The 23,690-nt window shown below is 43.3% G+C and overlaps 1 protein-coding gene across 6 annotated transcripts in view; it reads left to right on the forward strand.

Moving 5' to 3' along the window:
* oxr1b (oxidation resistance 1b) overlaps positions 1-23,690 on the forward strand; it is a 73,676-nt gene that overhangs the window by 35,343 nt on the left and 14,643 nt on the right. For all 6 annotated transcript variants that reach the window (XM_048229660.1, XM_048229662.1, XM_048229664.1 and 3 more), the window contains 3 exons: positions 8,921-9,000; positions 13,609-13,716; positions 16,256-16,372. In XM_048229660.1, the coding sequence (XP_048085617.1) occupies positions 8,921-9,000; positions 13,609-13,716; positions 16,256-16,372 (305 nt within the window). The remainder of the gene's footprint in view (positions 1-8,920; positions 9,001-13,608; positions 13,717-16,255; positions 16,373-23,690) is intronic.

Genomic DNA, 23,690 nt, shown 5'->3' on the forward strand with positions numbered 1-23,690 from the left:
GTGGCATGTTTGATGTATATCAGGGCCCTGGATGCCATTTTACTGATGTGTTAGAGATGTGTTCTTGGATTGATAAGGTGTGGTAGAATAGAATTACTGTATCCTGGTTAATTTTAGTAGTCCATCTCCTCCCAGTCCCAGCCCCTACTGCTATGGGCAAGGAAAATGTCTATGGAAATGTATTTCTACAAATCCTCACTGCTTTTAAATTCTCAGTTTTAATCCATAAACCTACAAACTTGCCACTATGACAGAAGCCATGTTAAATACTACACACGTACAGGGAGCAAACCTGGCCTTTTCAGCCATATAAAATTGTGCGACTTCCTCCTGCAGAGGAAGTTGTGGCCCAGTTGTAGCTTCTGTGTGGGCAGGGTCCCTGTGGAATGGGAAGTGACAGCCCAGAGCAGAAGCATGGTGACAGGGCGGGTGAGTGGCAGCAGTCTAAAAATCCATGTAACGATTCTGTTACAAAAGCCTGTCAAGAGGCTGCTCCCCTCGCCTCTAATTTGACAGGCGGCAGGGAGCTGTGGGGCGAAATGCCGAGTTTGTGTTCATTCGAGCTGACCTAAACACTCTCTCTCTTTGCCTCTCCTCTTCTCATCTCTCTCTCTCTCTCTCTCTCTCTCTCTCTCTCTCTCTCTCTCTCTCTCTTGCTCTTTTTCCCCTCTCTTTCTCTCGCTCTTTCTCTCGCTCTTTCTCTCTCGCTCTTTTCCCATCTCTCTCTCCCTCCCTTCCTCTCTCCCTTCCTTCCTCTCTCTCTCTCTTTCTTTCTTTCTCTCTCTATCTCTCTCTGTCTTTCTCCCTCTTCCTTTTTCATATTGATCTCTATGGTAACAAGAGAGATGCTGCCCCTTCGATCTATAGCCTTTGTGTGGCTTGCGTCTCATTAGGGTACAGGCCCCCCTGGCTCCCTCGAGGTGCAGCAGGTGACACTGACATGGCATTCCTTTCTGCAGTCAATATTAAACACCGCTCCTTTGCCTAACAGACCTGCAGGGTCAGGACGCATTTTACTCTTAGTTTTATTATCCTTCATTAGATGATTTCTGTTAAGGTATATGCAATCGATGTGAAAAATTGTTTAACATTGAAAAATATTTAAGGGTACAGTAGAAGGCCTAAAATGGCCAAAGCCACTTAGCAAAATAAAATGACTGATACTGTATTCTGTTAACAACATTGAAAAAATATTTTAAGGTACAGTAGAAGGCCTAAAAATGGCCAAAGCCACTTTAACAAAATAAAATGACTGATACTGTATTCTGTTAACAACATTGAAAAATATTTAAGGTACAGTAGAAGGCCTAAAAATGGCCAAAGCCACTTAACAAAAATAAATGACTGGATGCAGTATTCTTTTACATTGAAAACTTTAAGGTACAGTACTAGTAGGCTCTAAAATGGCCACAGCCACTTAGCAAAGAAAACGGAGCCAGAACCAACTGGAATGAACAAACACTGGCTTTGCAGTCTTTGAATTGTAAGTATAGTAACTGGGTACTGTAACTGCTGGCACGCTAGGGCCTAGGGCCTAACCCGCCCTGACCTTCCTGGGCTTTGGAAGCAGATGAATGTTGTGCTTAACAAACAGGAATTTCTGCTCTCTGTGCAGAATCCCATTTCTCTTTTCACTGACAACATTTGAAGCTCTGCGGAGAAGAGAGACGTTAAGCTGTCCACACTGGTACATGGGCTAGAGAGGTACTTGTTTCACTGGGGGGCAGGGAAGCCGGTCATGTTGTTTCTTAAGCCAGTACTGCAGTGGGCTCACATTTCTGGGGATAGTGGGCTCCACTCAGGTAACCATGCACCCTAAAAGAAAATTCGAGAAGTGTATAAATATACATCTCTGGCAAATCATCAGGAAATTATTATTTCAACATTTGTATTCATGGCGCCAAACTAAATAAAAATAATTGTTAATTCAATTAACTTTTTTTTTTCTTGTGAGGCCAAACTCTTAAGTCTACAAGTTCAATAATAACTATAGATCACAGTTTTCATGAAATTAGACTAGATTAGAAATTACTTGGACACAAAGAAATGTGAAATACTTTATTTGAATAAAAAGACTATTAAAAAGATCATCTTCAAATAGTATAGTAAACCTAGCCTACCTGGCACTACTCGTTGGACCTGTTGCCTGTTCATCCTGCTCCTTTTCCTCCAGAATTTCATCGAACATGTCCAGGAACAGAATGCCCTTCACTTGGCGTCGCATCCTCTTTTTCTTGTGGTTCACCTTCTTCTGGCTCAGCTTCTTCTCACGACTGGTGTAGGCCCAACTGTGGCTCTGGCTAGCTGGTAGCCGCTGAGGCGTCATCTTGTCCACTTCTTTCTCTAGCTTGTTTTGCCACTAGCTTGAGGTCGCGTCAAAAGTAGCGATCTTTATATCTGGGGGTCCAGGATTGTTGCCAAGTAGTATAATTGCTCAGAGAAACTGGTTTTGAATCTCTTGTTCACAGCTTCAAGCAGTGCAGACTTGGTTTGTTTTGACCCCACTGTCGGTTTCAGCTGTCTTGTTCAGAAAACGGCAGAGTGCCACAACAGGCGGGATCACGCCAGCAGCTGTAGCTGTATGCGAGCTGATCTCTCTCGTCAACTCTTCAAAAGGTGCCAGGAGTGTTGTCATTTTTCTCAATGAGACTCCACTGATTTGCGTTGAGAGATACAGGCAGTCGTGGTAAGCCTGGCATTACGCAACCAGTCTTGGCGCTTCTGTTCCAGGAGAGTTGTCATCATCATGAATGGCCTATTCCATTCCAGCGTTGGGGCCCTGTTGTAGCATTTTGATCTTCATTCCCATCTCTCTCTGGATGTCTCTCAGCGAGAGGTACCAAGAGGGGAGCTTTTAAAATGTCCCACTATTTTTCTGGCTATAGCCAAAGAGTCAACTCTTAACCGCTGGCTTAGTACTGCATGGTGTACAGCTAACTGCCCCAGATGAGCCATACAGCCCAGGCTTTAACACCACACACTCCTCCATCGCCTTCACCATATTTACGTATGTTGTCTCGGGCGCGGCGTGCATTTTCTTTCCAGATTCTCCATTGTGTAAACATGCAGTCAAATGCACTGGCTATGGCGGTACCTAGAACAAAATAATAATGATAAAAAAACATTTAATGAAAGACACGTTAGCTAGCTGGCACATGATATAATGCCTTTTCCCCCAACCAACTTCTGCGTTCTATATTATCGTTATGTTCTGATGATGCTAGCCTAGACAGAAACCCCAAAACAATCCTGCATTCATTAGCACAGCCCAAATATCATAGCTATCTCGTGGGTCTGCTTAGTAGGCTTATGTAAATAAAATAATAAAATAAAAAACATACAGCGGATTTTCTGTTGTTCAGTTGGTTTGGCAAGGCGACTGTTTAGCAATCCCTATTAGGACCATAACTACTGATACAGTTATATTTAGCCTACCATGAGATTAGATATATGTAGTGCTAGGTGTTATAGGAACATGCAAGCCAGCAATCATGCACAACTTTCCCTTTGCCTTGACTATTATTTAATTTGCATCTGTCCAAAAAAATAGGCAGGCTTACCTGTATCTTGAGCCAGGAATTCTTGGGCATGTAACACGGCTCTTCATCCTCGAAGTGTTAGCCAATCCACTGAGCCGCGAGGCTCAACATGCTTGTTTGGTTGAGGTCGAACTCCATATATCCGTTGTGAAACTGATGTCATTGACATTGCTGTCGAAAGTAACTTGTGGGCGTGGGTGGCTCGTTATCATGTAAGGCAGGCAGGGCAACATCCATAAAGTAACGACGGCTTGGCTTGTTTTAGCGGGGCTCAGCGACCTCAAGCACCTCGCTGAACCCTTCTTCTTCCACCACTGAGAACGGTTGGTCATCAACAGCCATCATCTTAGTTATTGCTACAGTCAACGCCTTTGCTTTTCGGGTGGTCCTTGTGGAATTTCTTCGTCTTATCCAGCGCTTGCTCTATGAGGGCTACGACTGGTGCAGCTGCGCAGTAGCAGTAGCTTTCTTCCGCTGCTTAGCATTAGCTAGTTTTCATATTCTTTGTAGGCTTCGGGATGCTTGTTTTTAAGTGGGTGATCAAATTGGTTGTGTTGAAACGATTTGACCACGAGCTCCCCCGCATCACCCGCCTTCAGTCATTGCATACAGCATAGCGTTGGTCCTCTTCAGAGACTTTAAAAAATGACCAAACCAACGACATCTCTGCTCAACTGAAACAGAGACCACGACTTTGACTGAAATTATTTTTTGTCTTTTTGCAGCCTTCAGCACCTGCTTCACGCGGACGGTACATTTATCGCGCTTTTGTGCAAAAACAAACTCCCCGCCCCACACTCACATCTAACGCCTACACATCAACAAAGCCTACATACACAGGGAATAATTATCGGCCTGTTCACATCGGCCCTATTTTGACATCGGACCGATACCGATGTGTAAAAAATGACCATATCGGCCCGATATTATATCGGACCGATATGGGTGCATCACTAGTTAAGGTATAATATTGCTGGTTAAAGTGAATTTGATTGAATTTTAATACAATTAACAGTTCTACTCGAGTACTTTTCATTTTGTCGCCACTGCATACCGAGGGGAATGACCAACTGCAGATGAAGTTTTCGCCAGTACCAATAAAACAGATACATAAATGTGTAGCTTCAAAAATGTGAAGCCATTGTTATTCTTTGGTTTGTTATTTAACCAGGACTATGAAACATGGTTTTGCATCAGCAAACGAAACAAGAAACATGCCAACTAGCGCAGCCTTAACCATGTATTTATCTTCAGTTACATCTATGTGATGAGAAGGAGATTTTAAATAAATAAATAATGGTCAGTCCGAGTTCTTTTATTTGATGCTCTCTCTCTGTCTTTTGCCTGTGTTTCTCATGTGGTCATGAGTGAAGGGAATATACAGGGGGAGCCCAGATCTGCGTCAAACCTGCCATTTCATCCATGCTGTCTAAAAATGTCAGGCAGAACTCTGTGTCCCCTTCCTGGTGCTCACCACTTCCCTTGCTCATCCCCCTGACGGCTGGTCACCAGAGCAAAGTCATCACAGACGCTGAAGTGCCCCCTCTGAAAACCCTGAGTACTTCCTCATCCTGCCACCAACACAATCATCACTCCACCCCTCTTCCTCCACCACCACTACACCTCCACCTGCAGGCTTTACAATGCCACACTGTAATTCCTCCGGACGCTATGGTCAGGCTTCATTGTACCCCTGACAGTCGCACCCCCATCACCACACACCGCCACCACCCCCCCCACCTGATTACGTCTGTGGAGGGCATCTGCTCTGCCGTCCCCAGCCAAGCAGTCACTTCCGCTGCCTGTGTGAAGCCAGCGTGGTCCCAGGCCCTATAAATAACCCACTGAGGCAAGTCAAACCACGGTGACAATGCACAGTTGTACCTGCTTCAGTGAGGAGAGAAGGGGAGAAAAGGGTGCGTTTAGGTCTCGCACTGTGTCTCCCTCTGTGTCCCTTGTGTGGATGTGCAGGATTTTGAGTTCCCTCAGCTGTCCTGACTCACTGCTTTAGGCATGTGGTCTTGTGAGTTGTGCATGCCCCTTCTTTAGACTCTGTTTCTGTGGACAGATGCAGCTGGTAGTAATTACTAGTGACACAGTAGGTTGCCTTTGAATGTCATCCACAGGTGACTTGTAAGTGGATGCTTTGCTCTGATTCGCTGAAGTATTGTAGCTTTGACCTTTACCACATTGCAGTTGCACTGATAGAGACAAGTGCTGGTACAGTATGTGAGTGATATGATGGTCGTGTGTCGTATTGCTTAATTTTGTTGTGCAGCTAGATTAGTTGAGGGGTTTTGTAATCTAAGAAGCACATTCAGGTACCAAATTCCAGAAGATCCAGATATGAACATTATATTCTTGATTTAGTCACATGCTGATTTTTGTTTCCTTCATTATGTTATGTTAGCGGCTATGCAACAATTTGATTTATGCAGGCATAAGGCTATAAATAATGTGAAGACATTTCTTGTTCTTCCAATTACCTTAATATATATTCACTTTATGATGATAAAGGGAACAAATCAAGGTAAACTGTATTTAGCTTTTTTTATAAATGGCTGTTCACATTGTAATCGCAAGAGAAAATGACAGTTTGGCCCGGTAAAAGATGACCACAATTATTGTGATGCTTCATTCTGTGCCAGACATGTAATAGGATATGACCAAACCATTGGGACATCATTTGGTTGATCTGCTTAATCGTTCTGTGGGCATTAAGCCGCTGACATAAAATTAAATTTATTCACTGATTACAGTGCTGATATGTACCCATTGCGAAATGAATCACTGGCTCTTCTAGCAACCAATAAGACTGTGAACGTGGAACTTGGTTGCTGGTGATACACTATCCTTATGCTTGCTCTTACCTGACCCTCTGCAGGGCATTGTGGGTAAATTGTGAGCCTGGCGCCCTCCCCAGAGTGGCACATCAGCTTGACAGGCAGTTGTCAGGGGGAACAGGCTCATTATGAGCCCCGGCTGGAAAATAATGAACAGCACTCGGACCTTTTTAACCGAACAGGGCTTTCATTACCGCGTCCCTTTCGAGACTGCTAGCCAGGACGGATGTCTTGCCAGGACAGGTGTCTTGCCAGGAGAAAGCCTGAGTCATTTGTCAACGAAGGAGGCTGGGGGCCAGCCCCCTGTGTCTACATAAATCATCTGTTGTGACACATCCTTAACCGACTGATTGTAATAGCTAAATGGACCAGGGGAGGGAATGTTTTCTTTCTATAATAAGAAAGACTATGCAACCCCACACACACACACACACACACACACACACACACACACACACACTACAGCACCAACATGGGTTATCTATTCTGTTGCTGGCTGGTTCCGTTGCTACAGCACATGTGTAGGAGCCAGTTGCTTAGTCATGAACATGACTTGTGTTTACCTCATGCAAAAACCTCTACAACTGTCTATTTTCTGCAAGCATCGACAGTAGACGGTCTCGTTAAAACCATTCAAATATACAAGATCTGTTCTGATTGGTCATGTGTTGTGAGCCTGGTGGTGCACTTTAGTACTGATTTGTACAGTTGTGTCAGAGTAGTCAGGATTATGTTTTTTTTCTGTCATGGGCAATCTTTTGAGCCTGGTGACATGAAACAGGTTTGACTCCTTGTGAGCATTTTTCCCTTTGTCTGAAACTTGCAGCATGGGGTTTGAATATTACATGGCAGTTGTCAAGGCAAAGGCAAATATGCAGATCTTTTTTTTTCTGTCTGATAGCTGTGTTTTTTTTTTAAATTTTTTTGAATCTTCAATGTGACCGTAGTCAGGAGCTTCATTCTTCCTTCATATGTGGAAGGATGGATTGGGCTCTGATGGCTCAAAATAAATCATGCTTGTGGAAAGTGTCTGTCTGTCTGTGTCTGTCTGAATATGTGTGAGTACCAGATTCAGGGAGCCCATGACTGGAAACGGTAACGTGTCTCTAATGTGCCACACTCTAAGCAAAGGGGATTGTGGTCTGTGCTCCTCCATAAAGTGCTAAACGGCTCCGGTCCCTTGGAAAGCTTTCAGTAGAGAGTGGCTGTCAGCTAAATTCTGTTTTATGTGGTCACATGGTTTCCTCAAAAGAAGAAAAGAAAATCATTCTATCTACTCCTTGGATCCCTTATGAACCTAATCTCCAAGAGAACATTATTCTCTCGAGGTGTTCATTACGAGGAAGGAAAATTGCTAGGCACCCCAGTATGTGAATGAAGGAATAAGTGGTTGGTTTCCTACACTGTACTGTTTTTGTAATTTAATTAGCCCCAAGTGCCCAGTATCTTAGGCGACGGACAGTGACAAAGGAAATGAATGCAGTATTCCAACAAGATATATGAACAGTTCTACATACAGTAAAGCATGCAAGCCTTGAAAATGCTTTCTCATCACAGATGCTTCTTTAAAGCCGCTGTAGAGTTGGCACATCACTCACTTCTGTTTTTGAAATTCTATAGAAACATAATGGAATGATGAAATAGCCTAAGGCAGCCACTCTTCTCAAAGGAGAGCTGAGCTCTCACCTTCTCTCTTCACTCTTCCCTTCCCTTCCCACTCTCACTCCCTTGTTTTTACTTAGCTCTTGCTCTCCTTTCATCCATCTATTTTGATTCAAGATATTTATTTATATTGCACCATAAACAACAAACATTGATTTGGTGGTCTGTAATTTAAAGTATTGCATTCTTAACCTCTGTCTGTATGTGTCTCTCTCTCTCTCTCTCTCTCTCTGTATTTGTGCCACTATGCCTCTCTCTGTCACACATATTATACATATAGGCACAAGACCAGAAACAGACCTTTCCTTCATCACACTCACTCTCCTCTCTCTCTTCTCTCTCACACACACACACACACATACACACACACACACACACACACACACACAATTTGCCTTTGGTCCCTAGAGTAGAGGCATGATCTGCCCTTGCTAAGGTCTCAGCTCTGTGCACATCCCAGCCAGAGAGGAGAGAGAGGGGATGGGAGGGTAGAGGGGAGTGAGGCACAGGAGAGGAGGGTGGGAGGGGGGTGGAGTGGGATGGCAAGGTGAAGAGAGACCTGTGTGCAAGTGACAGCAGGAGAGAGCGAGAGAGAGAGACTGAGACAGAGAGAAAAAGCAGCCACTCCTCACACAAACACAACCGAGGCAGGTGACACCGGGCTCACTGTGGAGAGAGAGAGCAGATCTGTTCCACTCCTCTTCCTCCTCCTCTCTCACTCGTTCTGTCCATTGTTTATCTCCTCCCTCCTCTCTCCGTGGCTAGCCGGTTAGCGGGCTGGCTGGTGGGGTGGGCTGACATGCGGGGGTGAGATGAAGAGACGGGAGAGGAGGACCATGACCAGTGTAACGCGAGCTCTTCCTCGCTTGCTTTCAGACACCGGCCAGAAGAAGACCGAGCGCAAGGATGGACGCCGCATGTCCTTCCAGAGACCCAAAGGCACCATCGAGTACTCTGTGAGTATGGGCTTCTCTATATTTATGCTCCCTCCATCTCTGTTTCCTTTTCACTCTTCTTCTATTCCTCTCTCTTTTTCTCTCTCTCTCGTTCGCCATGTGTGTGCATCTCTTGTTTTCTGTATGCTGCTCTCTTTCTCTGATGTGTGTGTGTGTGTTGTGTGTGTGTCTGTTCCCTCTCTCCCATTCAGTATAATGAGTCCAGGTGGCTTTGTTTACATAAGTTGCTGTCTGCATCTGTGTGTGTGTGTGTTTGTTACAGATACACACACACACACACACACACACACACACACACACACACACCTACACACCTACACACCACTATACAGAGGTTATCTCTGACATGCTAAGTCTGTTTTCTATTTCTCATTGCGCCACGTGCCTGCTGTGTGGTGGGATTCAGAGCTGGCGCTCCAATGGAGACAGAAAACTGCCTCCCTCATCTGAATAAATCCTGCTTGCCTCTCCCTCCATATCTCTCTGCCCCCTCTCTCCATCTCTCCTTACCGGTCTCGCTCTATCTATATTTATAACCCTACCTTCCTCATTCTCTCTTGCCTCTACCTTATGCTTCTCTCTCTTTCTCTCTGCCTTCCGCTCATGTGTTCTCTTAGCTCTCTCTTTCTCTGTTTTTCTCTCTGGCAGTACATCTGTTTGTGGGAGCAGATAGACTCCTGTGCTGCACTTGCAAATGACCCTTCCTCCAGCATTTATCATCTTTATTGATTTGGTGTAAAGGGGGGAGAGAGCAAGAGAAAGAGGGAGGAGGGAGGGAGGGAGAGAGCAGAAAGAGAGATCTGGTTCCCTTTCCCTAACTGGTAACTGAGCTGTAGCCCTCCTCTTGTTGTGCTCTTGAAATGACCCTCAAATCTGGGGCTGCTGTTTCTCCCTGGTAACAGTGATCAAGGGGCGAGTGAGGGCAACAGAAAGACATGGAGAGTTTAGAGGAGGAGGATATGTAGATAAAGTCTGAGAGAGAGGGAGAGAAGGAGAGCTGGAGACCCTACAGGCTGATCCATCCTGAGGGCAGCCTGCTGCTGACAGCCTTCTCTAATGATGCATGGACCCTCCCTGATCCAGCATGGAGGTCCTGTCTTTGGATATTTGTTATTTCTAAGAGCTATTCTACATGATTAGTTCCACTGTCAGTCAGTGTGGAGTCTGCTCCCCATCTCTACTACTGTCATTTTTGAGAGAGGGGGGGATGCCCTGGCAATAAGGGTTATGGGAAGAGTTTCTTTGTCTTGTTCTTCAGAACCCTCCGCTTGGATGATGAGGGAAATGTATGTTACAAAACATGGCAAACTGGGTTCAGACATTGCTGTTTAGAAGTATGGTTAATATGTATGAATAAAATATGATTGCTGTGGTGGTTGTGATGAGCCTGGTCAAATGTGTTTTTCTCATTGAGAGAATGGAAAGCCCATAAACATGCAGTGTTCTGTTTTGTCAGTTTTAACTGGTCAGCCCTGAAAATTATATTATGTAGAACCTTCTAACTTGTAAATGTTCCATTACTCTTAGAATAGCGGAATGCTGAACAGACCATGGGAAGTATAAATATGAGATTTTTTGTTTTCACGATATGTAAGACATTGCATCAGTGTCCCTAACATGCTCTTGCAAAATGAGGGTAGTTCCTAAATTTCTTTGAGCAGATAGATATGGAATGCCTGTTACATAACTCGTTCTGTTAAACAGAACACCCGAGTACAAAACGGTGTAGCTCACTTGCCACCCTCAAATTGCTTTCCTGTAGAAACTGTTTCTTAAACCAAACAAACTAAGTGGTGTACCTTCGCACCCAACTGCTTGCATATGTTTTATATTTACCCACCACTGAAGGCTGTGGGGAGAGAGCGAGTTTGTTTGTTCCCTCGAGAGGAAGTTGGCACCATAGCAAAGAGGAAGTGTTTTCCACAGATACAAATCAGCAGAATTTGTTGTGGACTGCGATTTGTACACCTATTTATAAACCTATTTATAAACCCATTTCTTGCAAACTCGACTTAATTTGTTTTTAATTTGTTTTAATTATAGCAGGGTTTGTTTTATCTCTTGGCTGGTTCCAACACAGCATTCATAAGTTTTGATTGCAGTGACTGAGTCTGTGCTGGCTGTTCCCACTGTACTCACTGTGAGAGTAAATGGAACAACCCTGATACTAGACTAGGGGGAAAAAGCATAACCGAGTAATACTCCCCCCCCTTCTTCCCAAGGACGGGACATACAATGTAATCTTTAAACAGTCTATTCCTTAAGTACGAGCAGTCCCAAAGCAGAAGTAGGTCACCTCAAAAGATAGAATGCTATTGTTAGTCAAATAGCTATGAGCTGTTGATTCTGGTTCCCTTTAGATCAATCACTCTAATGTGTGTGTTTTTTAAACAGAGAAAATAATGGGTTGAACTCTCTTTATTCTGTTAAACTTTCTGTAAACACCAGCGATGTTTAGTGAGATAGCGTGGCGAGGACTGCTTTGTGTCTCTGTTGTGAAACCCAACAGATAGCAGATCCATTTCAGCTCTTATTTCTATAAGGGATGACCTTTGGCAGACGGTATTGATTAATATGTCTATTAATCAATGTCTGGATTGGAAAAACACTGGAGTTCCTTGTTGTTTTGTATGACTTGCATGTTCAGTTAGTTTAGCACAAACACTATTTTTTCATCTTCACACTTTGAACATAGCTGTAAGAAAAGTAGTTTTGTTCTTATTCTGAGCTTTGTTCTTGTTGCTATACCATCCTATAAAGGGGGCAATTTGAAAGCATGCGACGACAAGCATCTTTTAAATAATTCATGATTGGCTGTTGGCTTGTAAGCGATACCCAATGAGTCATTGATTTGGCGTGTAACGGATCAGGTAGCTGCGTGATCCTGTGATCCGAGCCTCGGCTGCCGAGGGATTGGACCGCCACTTCCACTGGTCGGAACTCAATGAACCGATGACTGATCCGGAGTGTGCATATCCTGTTTGGAATGCCCTGGCCCGTGGATTCATTGCAGTAGATTGGGGACGAATGCATCCTGCTGTTCCGTGTGTGACCACTGGATGGAGAAGTCGGGATTTAGTCATAGGTCTGTTGTGTCAAGTCCCGTGGCCTTTTGCCATGCTCACCCTGTGGGGAAAACGCTCCCATATTTGCTGTAGGCAGGAGAAGCTCAGGTGGTTCCTTTCTGTTTGAACATGTTAAGCTGTAGATTTGCTTATCAGGTGTTGGTAGTTTGCAGTTTTGAATTATTTTCATTGTAGAAGTGGTTATGAAAACAAATGTTAAGACGACTGTAGGTTCCGTTTCTCTGAGGACTGATTTGAGGTCAAGTTCTCTTCCCTGGTGTGGTTGAAGCTAAATGCAGATCATAATTCCAAACCAAAGTTAAAATAATGATAGTCAAGAATTTCGCCTTTAGTGATGCACAATATCATCGTAAATCAAATCCTTAATGGTTGTAATTAGGACCTTTAAATGAGTATGTTGAGGTGGCAGTCAACCGCATACGTCATGCGTCATACAGCTCAGGTGAGAGATGACGTCTGAGAATGATTACATTTGATAGGAAGTAACAGGGATCAGCACTCAAAAAAGATACTCTTTTTTTGTTCCATCCAGACTCATAACTGTGTATTTACAATTCTTCTAAGCAGTGCAGCACTTTTAGTGAATATACAATGTAGTATCCTTACATTTGGCTTTGGAAAATAACAATCATTCAGCCCGGTCAGTGTCACATTAGATAAAAGCGTCCGCTAAATGCCAGTCAACTTAAACTTTATCCTTGATGGTCTCTCATTGCATGTACACAGTTGCCCGTCTTCTGCTCTATAGTATGTCTGACCTTTGCGTTGGCTTTATGGTGACCACCCTTCTGCATACGCCACATGTTTTATAAATGTTTCCTTAAAAGCTTTCAGATCACTGTGCTCTTGCCCCCAGAAAGACCCCCCAACTGTGTGTGTGTGTGTGTGTGTGTGTCTGTGTGTCTGTGTGTGTGTGTTTGTAACCTGACATTTGAAGAATCTACGAGAGGTCTCGCTGTTCTGTGTGCTAAGCAAACAGACTCCCCTCCAGGCTCCACTCCACTCGACGTCTCCATTTGGCCAGAAGCTCTGTCCAGTGAAGGGCTTTGAGGCCATAGGATTAATGGCTGGGGTTTAGGGCAAAATCATTCAAGGTTGTGTCTACAGATCATGCTGAAATAAAGCGTTCATCAGAGCCCATGGTGGAGCAGCATGCAGTGGCTTGTGCTGATGCATTTAAATGTCACAATCTCAGTATAAAAAAAAAAGACCTCATAAAAAGGCTGAGATCTGGTGATCTCATAAACAGAACAACAGAAAAAATCATGTCCTGCTGCTTTACAACTTTGTCATGTTTATTTAAGTTGAGTTGAGTTGCACTCTGTGTACAAACATGCACTATAAATAAAAGTGATTTGATTTAATAATATTCAATTCCACAATGAAATGAGATCATCTACAGAGCATACAATCCAGGTTAAGCTCTTGCATGAATGCTACACCGAGTATGTGCTCATATGCTTGGAGAGTGGATATTTATCGTTTTGGTTGTTGCTGATGATGTTGTTTTTTGATCTCACAGGTGGAATCAAGGGACACCCTAAACAGCATAGCGCTGAAGTTTGACACCACACCAAATGAACTGGTTCAGCTCAACAAGCTTTTCTCAAGGGCCGTCGTGCCTGGGAAGGTAACCTGCCAACCTTTCATGCCTGCACCTACAGTAGACACACATGCCATTCACTAAGCATGCACCACCCTAAGCCAGAGGGCATATGCACAATCACTTGTTACAGTCTGCCAAACGGAGCCAGAGAAATCATGGATCAATTAACTTGACAGACAATGTCAAACAACTGTCATTGTGTATAGCATAGATGTGACCGACACAATAGGAAGATTCACACTTAAATTATATGAACATAGCTGTTGATCAACCAACTCATGAGATTGGCTCTCAAACATTTTGCATGAGTTCTGTTCAGCAGTCTTGGCACATCACTCTCACTGTGTTTGAGTGGATGGTGTATCTATGGTGGGTGTGTGTGTGTGTGTGTGTGTGTGTGTGTGTGTGTGTGTGTGTATGTGTGGTGAGTGTGTCTGTGTGCATACATCAGGTAAAGTGTCTCTGTTCATACACTCTTATAGGCTCTCTGCAAGTGTTTGCTTTGCTTTAATAGTCCTCTTTCACACACCCATAAAACTCAGTTTTTCCTGAGGCGGTGCAAGGTGAAAGGCTTGCATATTTCACTAAAACAGGCAGTGTGATTAAAATTAAATTAAGGCATGATTGAATTCTAGCCTGGAGATTATATAAGTAATGATTATTTGCATGTGAATAAACAATATGCCATTAATATGTCATGTTAAAAAGCTCACTGTACACTGCCTGCAGACAGTTTGAGTTAATATTGATCATCCAATACAACTTGAATTATTATCATATTCAGGGAAGAGTGGCTTGAGCATTTAGTTCTTATACATCAATGCCCTGAGCTTACAATCATACAACAACAGCAGCTATCAAATAGCACAACAACAAAAGAACATGTGACACAAAAGTTGAAGAAAAATGAGCTACAATGAGCAAAAAGGTCAAAGCAAGAACACTGAAACATCAGCCATGTTGAAAATTTAGCAGTGATAAGTTATAAAACCATCCCCAGTAATAATGCCTAGAGAACTGTAGTAAACTGTACCTAGTGATTTCAGTGTGGAAGAGGCTGCATGCTTATTCCCAATATCACCATAGTCTAGGACTGGCATTGTAGTTAGTTGAACAATGGTCATTCTGTTTTCTAAGGTGAAGCAATACCCGATCCTCTTGTGTAGTGCACCCAATTTAATTTTCCCCTTCTTTGAGCTTTAAAAGCACTTGTCAGTGACAGTGTACAATGGCAAGTCTCTGCATTCTTCTATATTTACAGAATCGACTGCGGCTCCGAGGGCTATGCAGAGCCTGTGTGTACACACACACACACACACACACACACACACACACACACACACACACACACACACACACACACACACACACACACACACACACACACAGCAAGACCCTCCCGCTGTGTCCCTACGCTGTGACAGGCCTTAGCCGCCGTGCCATGCTGCTTGCTCTGATAACACCCTCTTTGCCGAGGGGACATTTACTTAGGAGGCACTTTTTTTGTTATCAGCCGGCTCCCGGCCCTGCTGGGAAAGGCACCGGCTGACCAACTCAAACAGTCGGCAGGGGGGTGGCTCTCGTTTCACATTCCGTTTGGCACAGAGAACCTGCCTGGCGGGACGGTTCCGCGGCCCCTGTGCCGTTCGGTCATATGGCATCTCCTCAGTAGTGATGGGGATGATCTCACTCTGCCCAAAAAATTCACACACGTCTATGCCCTGCTTGATGCCTGCCTGCTATTCTGTGTGTGTTTGTGTGTGTCTTTTTGCATGCTTTCCCTAGCTGTGCTCCCAATTATAGTCATGTGCTGGCACATTGACTGTGGGACAGTATCTGCATACAAATGTCTTTTAATTCTTGTGAGGTATGTGTGCATCTCCTGCATCGAGGTTTGTGCATCCCTCAAAATCTTGCACTGACAGAATATTTTAAAACTGTTTATTTTAAAACTGCTTATGTATAGGCATGCTACACTGTTGGTATGTTCCTCTTATCAAGGAAGTATATCCGCACACACCTGCTATATGTTGACTGGGCATTTCTCTGGGCTACACCTAATCCTTTAGTAATAAAATGTGTACATCTCGTGTGTGTACATTAGATTGCATTCTTTAACGTGTTCTTGCTTGTGAGGCCATATCGTGTATGCACAGCTTGCATGCTTTAGATAAATTTTGTTGGTAACGCTTTAGAATAACATGTGCTTATTAGGTATTAACAGTGCATAATAAGCAGTTAACAATTCATTACTAACAGTTAGTTAACTGTTGTTATCCTTTAATAACATTAACTAACTGTTAACATGCAGCTTGTAAGTGTTAATAAGCAGCCTTTTAAGTTACTTACAAGCATATTTGTTAACAGTTGGGGGGATGCAAAATTTACTACAAATAGTAAATTTGTAAATAACTGCTTATTATGTACTGTTAATACCTAATAAGCACATGTTATTCTAAAGCGTTACCATTTTGTTTGTTCCATGGATGTGTGTGCGTTCTGTGCATTGTGTTCCCTGGAGTGTTGACTCTGACTCGAGTGCTGTGTTGTTGTGTTCCTGTAGGTCCTGTACGTCCCGGATCAGGAGTATGTGTCCAGCGCCGAGAGCTCACCGTCCCTCAGTCCCATCAGCCCCCACTCTCCCACCTCCTCCGAGGCCGACCTTGAGAAGCTGACCAAGGTAGGTACCACTACTCGGCTCATGTCCGACAAACCGATTCATGAGTTTAAGAGTTCCTCTCTGGGTCGACTCATTTGCACCTCCATACTACTCCCAAGATCTAACCTAACGCAACCCCAAGACATGCAGACATACATCACCAGAGCCAGCTACCTTAAACTCTCATAGAAAACACATAGAATGAAAGTTTCCCTTCACTTCATGCCATAGTCTTACAGCGATTACCATGGTCCACTATGATATATGTTAGATTCACCAGACACATAATTTCCTCTGAGTCAAGGCCATGGATTAGAAGGTAATGGCTATTTGATATACTCACACCAGCCATTTATCTCCTCATACCCCCGCCCCCCTGCAAACATCATCTGTACTCCAGACTAAGCAAACTCTGACATTTTTTTTAAAGGGGTTATTTAACTAGAACTCGTTGGCTTTGCAGTGTCCAATGTAGGAACTGGGTTCTTCAAATATGCATTTTTTTATTCTCTAACGAGATCAAGAACCTGGAATGGCTGAAGATTGCACATCTTTTTTTTCTCTCTCAGCACATGATCACACAGCTCTTCCAACCATTGCTAACAATGACAGGGGAGGGAGACGCTGATATGCATACAGTTATGAGTAAAGCACCCCTGAGAAAGACAGCTCGAGGTGAAGCAATTGATATTTAAAGCTCCTTGCCACCTCAGCCACCCCCCCCCCCATCTGTGCTGCCTAGCGGCCTGTGACTTAGGCTCCGCAGAGACTGGTGGTCACTGTATAACGATAATGTATGCATGAACTCCTGGGCCTCACTGCAGATGAGTGATTTGCATAGAGTACCGGTAGATTGGATTTTTACGTTTTACTCACTTGCAGCCATGTTTCATTTGAAATTGGCTGACTGTAAAATCAATCTAGCACTAATCTTATTCTTGTAAGCGGTTCTAAATCTGAGCTGGCTCTACATTGTCAGTCATGGATAGATGGCACATTTAGCTTTGCATGTAGGGCGGTGGCAATTAAGCAATATGGGAAGTGAGAGTGAGTGAAAGTGAGGGCCCGTCCCATTTCTCCCCCCTTAAAACTTCCACTTGCTTTTGATTGCCCTCAACATTAAAGCCCCCTCGACAAGGGAAGTGGAGGTGAAGATCTTTCCCTATGAATTGGGACACCACAATATGCGAATTAGTGTAGCGAACGTGCTCACCTACGTCACGCGCAGCGCCGACGTATCTACCGGTTGTAGCCTGCTACTATTTTCATTCAGGAACATGCCTGTTCCAGCGGTCATTGTTGTGTGGGCTGTGCTGGTTTATCTACGTCTGGTTAATCAACAAAGATATTCGTGTTCATGTGAACGCCAGAACACACACTTTAAATATTGACGAAACTACCCAGATCAGATATATAACGTTATTTGATGGGCAGACTCTCTCAAAGCACTCAGCAGATATCATGAACATCGTCAGATAGCTTCGTGAGATATTTTCTAACATTAGTGTTCAAAACTCAAGAGTCCATCAGATGTGCATCAAACTAACATATTCCAACATATTTTAATATGCTTATTTACGAAAATATATGAAAAATTTGGCCAGCTCGCTGAGCTCGCACGGTATCCTGGGTAATTTTATCGCCCACTTCGTTTTAAGCCTGCATCGGTCCTGGCTATATTTTGAGGGTTGATTTTAAAGCAACACCAAAGAGTTTTTTGCACCTTAAAATAATGTTTCCAAAATCGTTTCAGTGGTTCATCAACTCGTAACAGGGTGAACGGCACTTCTGCATTCGCTTCGCGGCCCTCTATCGGCTATCACCGCACTATGTAAGTTTGCCAGATCGGGTAGCAGATCTGTAATTCGATGGAATGAGACATAGGAAACTACAAATTTGACTTGCATCTGAAGTCGCAATACATCGTACTTTCATAAAATCATGCAACATATTCTACCTTGTCTGTGGACATTGTTATTTGCAAAGCTGGTGCTGGATAAACAAATAGTGCATTTGACAGAGGAAAACTTCTTTGGTGTTGCTTTAAGGGGAAAAGAGTGGGACACCCTAGCCCTACATGTGCATGCGCAAAAACGAGGGTTAGGGCAAAAATCTAGGGGTAGGGGAGGTATTGGGACGGGCCCTCAGTGAGGTGAGAGTGAGTGTTGATTTTTGTTTGTTCATCCTCCAAAATTGTTCCAATCTTGTTGCCAAGTTCACTCGAGAGCCAAATTCAGTGAGAGGCTAAGTGCTTGTGCTTACAATAATTTGTGTACTTGCTTGCCTGTCCATAACATGCCAAATTGAACATTCACCCTACTCCATTTACTCCATCTTCTCATCCAATAGCTGTCAAATTAGGAACTCACTGCTTTCTTGCTTTGCATGAATGGAACGTTCATGTCGGACAATTCAATGCAAAATGTAGAGCGATTTTTAGCGGTTAACAGTACCAGTGGTATCACCACTCATAAAATGCCTCTGGTCCAATCATAAATGAATAAATAGCTCGACCGGATCTATCTTGCACAAAATTAAATAAAGAACTGTATGTTTGAGAGGAGTGCAGTTCTACATAAATAAGAATAAGTGTTGCGTTTTATGGAATTATCCCAACTAAGAAAGCAGGTCATGGAGTTAATCTGATGTCCCTATTAGGAGACAGTATTTTGATCATCATATAGCTTCACTCATAACTTTGTTATTTGGGGAAAGAACATCCATATTACAGTTTTTCTTTTCATATTGGCGATGTAGACATATTTAATATATTATATCCACATAAAACAGGTCAAGTCAAGAGGGCTGATAAAGCAGTCTTTGTCAGTGAGGTTAAAGCACCAGCACATTCTGATATGTGAGTCTGTCACGGAGAGCTGTGGATCAGTGCTCAAGAGAGAAACTGGGTCAGGCTTACCCCCACCCCCGCATATGATGGATTTGGTCTGTCCCAAAAAGGTCACAGGCCTTTGAACCCTTAATTCTTGGTCAAACCAACTAGGTATGGGGAGGTTTTTTGGAGGACATTTTTTTCTTTCTAGTGGCAGATGGAACCTACGATGAGCAAAATCAATAGGAATTCAATGAAGAATGACAGCTTGTGAACATGGTGAAGAAACCTGTAGAGGCTTACAGTATATTAAGCCTTTGCAGAAGTATGGACACATAGTGTGATACACAAATACACAAACATGCAAACTCACAGCCATAATCACACACACACACACACACACACTTTTCCCTCCTCTCTCTCTCCAAAAGTGAAACGCTTTCTCATTCAAGGACATACACACAATACTCTACCCACATCTCACATGTTGACACTCAGAACAGACATAGACTGTCACACTCAGGCACTGAAAACAAACAAATATCCAATCAGTAATGTACAGGATGTTTTTGAAAGTGGATGATGAGATATTTTTGATGGTAGGGAAATTAGCCCACTGCTGAGTTGAGCTTAATTGGCTCTTAATGCGAAAGCTTTTCATGATGCCCACACAGATAAGAGCCTGCAACCACAGAGGAAGTGTGTGTGTGTGTGTTTGTTTGTTTGTTTGTGTGTGTGTGTTTTTGTCTGTTTATGTGTTTGTTTGTGTCTGTTTGTGTGTATGTTTTGGGGAGATGGAGAGAATGATTCTGTGTGGTTCTCCACGAAGCATGTATAATATATTCTGTCTGCTTTGTGGAATTGAATAAATAAACATTCCACATCCATCCTCAGAAATCTCCCACAGAGCCAATTATTCCATCTGGTCCCACTGGTTGAAAATTATTCAAATTTGAAAGTGTGTGTGGTACTGGCCTTGGACTTGAGTTTCTGTTCTGTCATCAGAAAGGCCAATTTGTTGCCATTTAAAAAAAAAAAATGTTTTGGAAAACACACCGTTCTCATGTGAGAAGTAACGGGGATGAGTCGGCATTAATTTTGGTGTGCGTAATGCGTGTGTGTGTGTGTGTAGCAAAATAGATCATTTGTGTGTGCCATGTCAACAGGGAAAAAAACATATTTGAAGGATTTAAGGTTTAGGCCATGCAGCTGACATTCCTCTCTTCTGCTTTTTGACCTGCTTAATATCTTTTTGCAAACATCTCTGCAGCCTGACATGCAACACTGTTGAGAGGAGTGGCGCTTTGATCTGCGTTGGGATTGGTGCTTGGGATTTTGAAGTCTGATTCCGGGTTAGGCTTGATGTCTTGATCATACCATTATATTTGACGTCTGGAGGAAGGCATATATGCATATATTATCTGGAAGTATTTCTGCTGTTGTGTTTTTGGTCTAAATGTCTTAGTTTTTGTTTTGCTACCTCCTATGACCACTAGGGGTAGGTAGAGGGCTGAAGCTAATAAGTTTCAGAACTGAATGGTTGGATATTCATGCATCATCTTCTGCCAGATTATCTTTATCTGCAGACCTTTATCTTAGTTCTGCTTTTGTTCTGGTCAGGCATGACTGGAAGGACATGGCTCCTTATTAGGAAATGGCTGCCCTTATTGCAATATCTGTTTTTGGCAGGCTCTTAACAGGCTAAAGTGTATCTGCTCTGGATGTTTGTTTTTTGGGGACAAATGACTTGGGTCACTGGTGTAGGATTAGTGTGTGTCCTTCTGTGTTTGTGTTTCTGTTGCCAATGCACGTGCCTGTGTTTATGTGTCTGTGTGTGTGTGTGTTGTAGTGGGTCTGGTTGCATCTGTATGTTTATCTGCAAACGCTTGTGTGTGTGTGTGATGGCATGGTTGGTTAATGCCAGCATGCTGACTGGTGGAGGGTTCCAGATGGTCAGGGATTGAGCTGCCAGGCGGCCCGTGCCAACGACACAGGAGCGAGAGAGAGTCCATTTGCCTCATGACTCACCAGCCCACACACACACACACACACACACACACACACACACACACACTCAGACACACGCACTTTCACACACGCACCACTATGCCACTTTCTTTATTACTCAGGTCAAACAGAACTACCCAAGCCTCTTATTGGCCTGACTTTGCACTAGTTTTTAATTGACTGTCTATGCACAATTTCAACAAAATTTTGCTGCTCTTATTTTTTCATTATTATATGTGCCCTCTTATTTACTTATTTACTTACTTTTTTGTTTACTTGAATGTTATGTTTGTCTGTGGACTTAAAATTGGTAAAATATGTCTTGTCTTCACCGTGGGATAGTGAGAAACGTAATTTCGATCTCTTTGTATGTCTGGAACATGTGAAGAAATTGATAATAAAGCTGACTTTGACTTTGACTTTGACTTTGACACGCAGACACAGTCTGTGTATCTGCATGTTAAACATACACATAAATAGACACTTTCATAAATAGACACAGTCAGAAATATAGAACCTACACAAATATAACTCAACCATTTTGTGATCACACTCATTCCAAATTCACTAGTGTGTCGGCCAAGGCGTGTAGTGAACTGTCCACTTTCGACATACACTGCCCTCTACTCACCGTTCACATGGAGACCACACATTTCTGCACACACTGTCAAACACCATGTGTCCTCAAGCAGGAATGTTCGAGGCGACTTTTTTTCTGGATCCTGTGATGGTGAACATGTTTACTAGTACGATATGTGAAAAGTCCCAGCAGGCAAATGCTTAGCTGTGATGTTGAATTGTTTCCCTTGTTTATTGTCTGTTTTGCTATGCTAAAGAGCAAAACGTCCCCGTTACTGACACGACACAGTAATGCATGAAAACTAGAGCCAGCTCCAGTTGTTGTTTTGTTTTCAAAGTAGAGTTGCTGAATGGATCCATACAAGCAATTAAAACACAGGGACACTCAGATAGGGGAACGGAATGCGGCTTGTTCCTGTTGTTGGGCCTCTAGTGCTACCAGAAAGCCTGTAAACAGCCAACCGTTCCCTCTCCCTCACCCTCTCGCTAACGTTAACGGTAATGATGACTCAGAGCTGTTTGTTTTTCCTCCTTGTGGGTTATCTGCCTCAACACAGCGCCTCTGTGCAGTACTGTGCCGGCCGGGGCCCCCACCTGAAAGAGGGTCTTTGACTGATCTATGACTTCGATCTCATCACCCCACCGCCTAGGTCCTCTTCATATCGGGTCATGAGTGCAGACGCTTTTGCACCATCACAAATCAGATTTGCTCTGGCCATTATGCAATTGGCTCAGCGAAGGTCAGTGGATCTCACCAGGGGTAGCTGGAGTAAGGGTTAGTAATTAAAGTGAGTGAAATCCTTTGAAAAAGTGTTATTTTGTGTACAAATTGCTCCTTGATTTGGCCGCAGGCACTGAAAATGGCTTTTAACTCTTGTGTGGTAATCTTGTAGTAAGACCAAATATTATAAACCCCTCCAGTGAAAGTTTTTAGCATAGTTTTTAGTTAATGTCTATATGGGGTGTGTATTTGTAAACGCTTGATTTATAATGCAAATTATTTATGCACTGCCTATTAGGAGAAAAATAACCAGTGAAGCTCATTTCCACTTTGAAACTGCAGTGACCCAATAACCGGTATCAGACAGCCTGGATTTCCTATGTCACAAACCTAAGGAATCAATCCAGTCAACTTGTAAGATCCATAAACATAAACACAACATCCATATGGGACGGGTCGAGAGCAAAACTGTTTTTTAAGAGGTGGAGCTAATGAGCTCCGTGAATACAAAATGAAGGTGTAAGGTGTTAAGGTGTGAGTAACATGTAAACTACTTTAAGGCCATGAAGTAAGTACATTTTTGGTCATGAAATAAAACATTTAAAAAGGTTATTTTGATCAGACATAAGTGTCTAGGGATTAATCAATGCTTGAAGTTGGTCTTCAAACTGACAGTGAGGTCTGAGGCGTGTCTTACATGCAGAGGACTGTATGGGTGTTTCCACATACATAGCTCATTAACGGCAGATCCTTTCTATTGAGGAGACAGCACTCAAAGAATCTCCCATAGAAATGTATGGGGTTAGTTCGTAACGCAAACACGGCAGTCGTCTACACATATTCCGCCCCCAAAAGTTGAATGTGTGAAAACATCGTGCCAATCATGTGATCTCGCAGCTGGAGCGACGTTGGTGTCATGGAGCCTTCCACACACACGCAGTTCTGCCCAATAAGTGCTCAAAATGCGTTGCAATATGACTGCCGAGTGGAGGACAATATGACTTGCCTAAAAGGACTTTGCTCACAGCCCCTACTTGTTTGAAATGGGCCTGTTTGGGTGTGTGGTGCTGCTGCACTCAGAGCAGGTTGCTGGAGTGAGGCAGAGAAGTCAGCAGTTTTTGGCTGCAGCTGTGAGCTCTGTGTAATCTCCTGTGTGAGGGCTCCAACACATGACTGATTGGTTTGGAACGTGACCAAACCAG

The sequence above is a fragment of the Alosa alosa genome, chromosome 20 (genome assembly GCF_017589495.1).
Source record: "Alosa alosa isolate M-15738 ecotype Scorff River chromosome 20, AALO_Geno_1.1, whole genome shotgun sequence".
NCBI lineage: Eukaryota > Metazoa > Chordata > Actinopteri > Clupeiformes > Clupeidae > Alosa > Alosa alosa.